The sequence below is a fragment of the Trichosurus vulpecula genome, chromosome 2 (assembly GCF_011100635.1).
Source record: "Trichosurus vulpecula isolate mTriVul1 chromosome 2, mTriVul1.pri, whole genome shotgun sequence".
NCBI lineage: Eukaryota > Metazoa > Chordata > Mammalia > Diprotodontia > Phalangeridae > Trichosurus > Trichosurus vulpecula.
In genome coordinates, this window is record NC_050574.1 from 84,437,993 (window position 1) to 84,443,992 (window position 6,000).

The window sequence follows — 6,000 nt, forward strand, 5'->3', positions numbered from 1 at the left end:
AGTTGGAGAAACCAGGGATATTTAGTCTGGAGAAGAAGAAACTTAGGAAAGACATTATTAATACTTCAATAGCTAAGAGAAGAGTTAGTCTGGAGACTGAGTGTACGTGAAGAGGATAAGGAGTTTGAAGGGAAATCTAGTCTGTATGTGGTAGAGGACAAATACGGTGTTTCCACTGTTGTTACTTATGAGAATAAATTGCAGTAAAAAGTTAGCAGACATGTGCCATTTCCATTCTGTTTATTGTCCTTCTATTTTCATCTACAAATACATTTGAGATGATCCAGTTGAGCTGTATCTTACATTGAAATCAGTTAATAAGCCAATAAATATTTATGAAATGCTTTCTTCGTGCCAGACACTGAGGATACAAGGGAAAAAGACTGAAGCAATCTTTATTCACAATGAGTTTATATTCCAGTGAGGGAGATAACAATTACATATAAAAATATATATGACATTAATATGAAGTCAATAAATACAAATATACATAAGGTATTTAAATACAAATTAGTTTGGGAAAGAAGTCCCTAGCAGTTGAGGGGGTCAGGAAAGGCTTTATGAAGAAAATGGTGCCTAAGCAGCAGCTTAAAGCACTTCAGGTGTGGGGGCTGACCAGGGCAAAAACATGGAGATGGGAGATGAAGTGTTATGTGTGAGAAATAGAGGCAAGTTCAGTTTGATCATACTGCAAAATCCAGGAGTGGATGCAATGTCCAATATATGCTTGTTTTCTCATAACAATTTCTTCTTCTTCTTTTTTTTTTTTTGGAAAAGGAAAGAGAGCTCTTCAAGCTGTCCTCTCCCCTCTTGTAGAGTTTTTGACATCATCAAGCGCCGCCTGAATGACCAGGGCCGATTGGTTCTTGAGTTGGCCTCTCCCCCCGACGTAGACTAGGTTAACACCCAATAGGGCATGGCTCTGGAGTCAACACCTCCCCTCAGCCAGCCCCATGACTCATCACACAGGAAGTTCTCTTCTTCCTGGCATGGTTTCTGGGCTTCCTGCCCCGGAAGAGAAGCCCCCAGAACCCAGTGAGGCTCAATGAGGTAAGCTGAGTCACTCAAAGAAAACAAAGGTCACTCTGGTTAACTGAGCCAAATATATGGGAATACAAGCCATTCCCCCCCAATTGAGAAATGGTCAAAGGACATGAACAGGCAGTTTTCAGAGGAAGAAATTAAAGCTATCTATAGGCATATGAAAAAATGCTCTGGATCACTACTGATCAGAGAAATGCAAATCAAAACAACTCTTAGATACCACATCTCTCCTGTAAGATTGTCTAAAATAACAAAGCAGGAGGATGATAAATGTTGGAGAGGATGTGGGAAAATTGGAACATTGTTACATTGCTGGTGGAGTTGTGAGATGATCCAGCCATTTTGGAGAGTAATTTGGAACTACGCCCAAAGAGTCATAGGAATGTTCATACCCTTTGACCCAGCAATACCACTTCTAGGGTTGTATCCCAAAGAAATCACACAAGAGGGGAAGGGACCCATATGTACAAAGATATTTATAGCGGCTCTTTTTGTGGTAGCCAAGAATTGGAAATCAAAGGGATGCCCATCAATTGGGGAATGGCTGAACAAGCTGTGGTATATGAAGGTAATGGAATACTATTGTGCCATAAGAAATGGGGATGATACGGACTTCGTAACAACCTGGAAAAACCTACACGACATAATGCTGAGTGAGCAGAGCAGAGCCAGGAGAACATTGTACACAACCACAGATATATGGATTCTGTGAGGACCAACTCTGACAGACTTCACTCTTCTCAGCAACACAAGGTGCAAGGACAACTCCAAGGGACTCACGATGGAGAATGCCATCTACATCCAGAGAAAGAACTGTGAAGTTTGAATGCAGATTGAGGCATACTACATGCTCGCCTTTTTTCTTCTCTTTTGTTTTTGTTTTTGGGGTTTTTTTTTTTGGTTCTGTTTCTTCTCTCTCATGATTCATTCCATTGGTCATAATTCTTCTCCACAACTTGACTAGTGTATAAATTAATTCAATGTGAAGTTCTACATGGTAGTTATATGAGATTCCATGCCGTCTTGGGGAGAGAGGGGGGAGGGAGGGGAGAAAATCTGGAACTCAAAATTATGTAGAACCGTGTGTTGTAAACTAAAAATAAAAAAAATAAAATAAAAAAAATAAATTGATGTAAAAAAAGTCAACCCCAAATTATGAGTGACACCCCATCTCCTGAGGAATGCCAAACAGAATCCAACAGAGAGTGGCTGACAGTGACCTCTTTTTGGGTCTCTTCATCACTCACGCAGCTCACATTCAACGTGAGCCTGAGGACAACACATATCAGCCAGGAAACAATTCTCTGGAGCCTCCCTACCCAATACAGATCAATGTTGCTAGAGAGAGAAAAATTTAATTACCTCTAGCTTGAACAGCCTTTGCAGATAGGTAGCTGGGGGCTCCAGGGTGAGAGTATGGTGTTCAGCAGGGACTAGAGAGTACAGAGTGTGTCTGGGAAGGACCAGGGATCACTCATAACAACTTCTAACTGAAAAAAAAAAACATTAATTAGAATCTTCCATCAGGATAAGAAGAAACAATGGGTACGTATCACAGAATTGATGAATTTCAAAGTTATAAGGGCTCAAAAAGGTCATTCGATCCAACCACATTCAACTTATCTCCCTTTACAGCATTATAGACAAGTGATCACCTATCTTCTGATTGAAGAATTCTAGTGTGGACAAGTGTAATTGAAATGTAAATGGGAATATCTTTGCCATCCATTAATAGGCCCATGTGACCTTCTTAAGTCAAATGGAAGCTTAAGTCACATGAGCTTGAGTCACATGAAGCCTGTGGTGGCAGGAGCTTGCTGAACTGGTGGAACAGGAAGGGTGGAGCAGAGCTGAGAAGTTGGTCAGAGCAGTTAGAGCTGAGAGAGAGAGAGAGAGAGAGAGAGAGAGAGAGAGAGAGAGAGAGAGAGAGAGGAAACAGGCAACTAGCTGTTTGTTTGTGGGAAGGCCCTAGGAGGAGGAAGGCTTGGGGATGGCGTGCTCCCTGCATTGTTATTGTATGTAGACTTCTTTGTTGCTATGATGGATTTGGCTTCCTAGTGTTGGGATTCGGCTTTCTGGTGTTTGAATAAGTATTTTTGTTTTGTCTTTTATGAGTTGAGTCTGTTATATTTTGCAATTCAGAACTATGCCAGCATATTCATAGCCACCATAGGTGCTGTGAATATCACATTGGCACTACAGCAAATTAATATCTTCCGAAGGATCTAGTTATACTTTTTTTTTAAAAGTTCTAATTATTAAAAAATTCTTTCTTTTTTTGACTCCAAATATACCTTCCTCAATGTCCACAAATTGTTCCTAGTTCTATCTTCCGGGGCCAAACAACCCAAGTCTAATCTAGCTTTCATCTAACAACCCCTCAAATATTTAGTGCAATAGACTAGAGCTGGAAGAGGCCTTAACAATTATTAATACATATATATATATGTGTATAAATATATATATATATATATATGTATATGTATATACATATATTTATATATGTAAGGAAACTGAGACCCAAGGAGGTTAAATGACTTGCCAAGGGTCATACAGGTTGGGATTTATTGGAATTTGAACCCAGGTCTTTGGATTCCAAATCCAGTGCTTTTTTTTTCCCACTGGACCAAGCAAAATATAAAAGGAATTTAAAATGACACAGCAGGATTTACCACCCACTCAACTACTCTATTTGCAAATTACGTGAAGTTTTGAGTATAAAACTTGGTCTCTCCAGGTCTCCAACAGTGATGTTTGGGGAATGTTTCCCATATCTGGTCATTCAATACCCTTTCTGCGTATTCAAAGAATTTACCTCACAACTGGAGCACTGACCTTTCTTTTTCTTCCTAACCTTCTTCTGACCCTGAGACTAATATGTTATTTCCTAGGAACCTATTCCTTGGCCTTTTGTCTCCCTTTGTTTATGTCTTTGGAAATAGCCTTGTGCATTTTTTCTTTGGGTTCATTGAGACCCCTTTCCCTTGATGATGGTGAGTCAGGTTTGATCTTACAGCTATTAGCTTTTCTTTAGGATCAACTTGCTTGAATGGACAATGACATTTCCTCTATATAATCATATAAAACCATTACTTAATATAGTTTCCATTATTATTATACTGGAATTATTTGTCCCCTGAAAACTCATATCTGCAAACCATATCTCAGGATTTCATAACCTTTATCTAAAGAAGGGTCACCCTCCAGGTTTGTGATGGCAGAAAAAGCGGAGAAAACCACTCTGTATTTGCTTAGTCTTGACACTATAGATAACTGGGTTCATTAAAGGGGGGAAAAGGAAGTAGACATAGCTCATTGTGATGTGGACCACATGTGGGACGTGTTTCCCAAATCGATGGATGAAAGTCAGCCCAACCACGGTGACATAGAAGACAAGGATGCAGCAGATGTGGGACACACAGGTGTTGAGGGCCTTGGCCCGTTCCTCCCCAGAGGCGATGCCCATGACTGTCTTGAGTATCAGAACATAAGAGAAGACAATAACCAAAAAGTCAATTAGAACCATTGCAAACACAACTACAACAGGATACAGGCGATTGAAGGTGATGTTGGCACAAGCCAACTTGATGACATCCTGGTGCAGGCAGAAGGCATGGGAGAGGATGTGAGAATGGCAATAAGGGAGCCAATGAAGCCTCACAATGATGGGTATGATAGACAAAGCAGCCCTCATGAGCACCCCAATCCCTATCTTCATCACCTGGGAATTGGTGAGGATAGTGGTATATCTCAGTGGGTTGCGAATGGCAACGAAACGGTCATAGGCCATGGCAAGCAAGACACCTGACTCCACTATAGAGAGTGTGTGGATGAAGTAGGCCTGGGAGAAGCAGACGCCATGGCCAATCTCTCTCTGATCCAGCCACAGGACCCCAAGAACAGTGGGCATTGTGGTTAAGGTCACTCCAAGATCTGTGGCTGCTAGCATGGCCAAGAAATAGTACATGGGCTCATGGAGGCTGTGGTCATTCTTTATGAGGAAAAGGAGAGTGCCATTGCCAAAAATAACAGAAACATACACTGCAAAGAAGGGGATGGAGATCCAGTGGTGAGTTGCTTCCAAGCCTGGGAAGCCAGTCAGCAAGAAGGGAGACATGTTGCTACTGTTAGACATCATGTTGGGAGGGGGTCTTTACAGGTAGAAAAGACTCCTTTTTGGAGGCTATGACTTATGCTTCTGAAGCCTTGGAGTTTCCTGAAGCAAGGGACCTGGTTGAGTATTTAAATGATGTCCATTTTCTCAGCACGATTTCAGGGATAGCAAGGAAGGGAAAGATTTGTCCCTTCTCCAGAATGCCTGAGGGATAGGAAATAGAATATGATTTTAGAACTGATTGGGAGGACGGAAGTCATCTAATCCAACTTATACCTGAACAGGGATCCAGTTCACAATATTTCTGCCTAGTGGTCACCTCGCCTCCACTTTGAGATCTGTCATCAGACACTATGCATCCCAGTCATTTTTTCCCTTTGGTCACATGATAAATTGGTGTTGGAGAATGTGCTATCTCCCAAGGAAGCTTATTCTATTCCATTTTTTGAAAGATTTAAGGGTTAAAATATTTTTTCTCTCTCCCTGTGACTTCAATTCTTTGCTCCCCATTTAAAAACTTACGTGTAGATAGCATCTAAAATCTGCAAAGCACTTCACATATATTATTTCATTTTGAAATTATTATTACATATTATTCATATTTTTCATATTATTCATACATATTATTTCATTTGAGCATCATAATAACCTTGTTGTATATAGAGAGAGCAGGTCTTGGAGAAAAGTAGATATGGGTTCAAGTCCCACTTCCGACACATACTAGATATGTGTCATTGGGCTTGTGACTGGGTCTCAATACAACTTTCCCACCACATTAGCTCAATGTTCAAGTCTTTCCAGAAGAACCCAGCTGGTGGTGGGATACTCTAATGTGTCTTTGG

At 40.7% G+C, this 6,000-nt stretch overlaps 1 protein-coding gene across 1 annotated transcript; it reads right to left on the reverse strand.

Moving 5' to 3' along the window:
• Positions 1-1,819: 1,819 nt before the first annotated feature.
• LOC118839365 (olfactory receptor 51B6-like) lies at positions 1,820-5,182 on the reverse strand (the record flags this gene model as incomplete). Its single annotated transcript, XM_036746824.1, has 2 exons — positions 4,285-5,182; positions 1,820-1,839 (listed from the first exon to the last, which is right to left on the reverse strand). Coding segments are annotated over exons 1-2 (918 nt in total), but the record flags the coding sequence as incomplete, so codon positions are not given.
• Between the last annotated feature and the right edge of the window lie 818 nt (positions 5,183-6,000).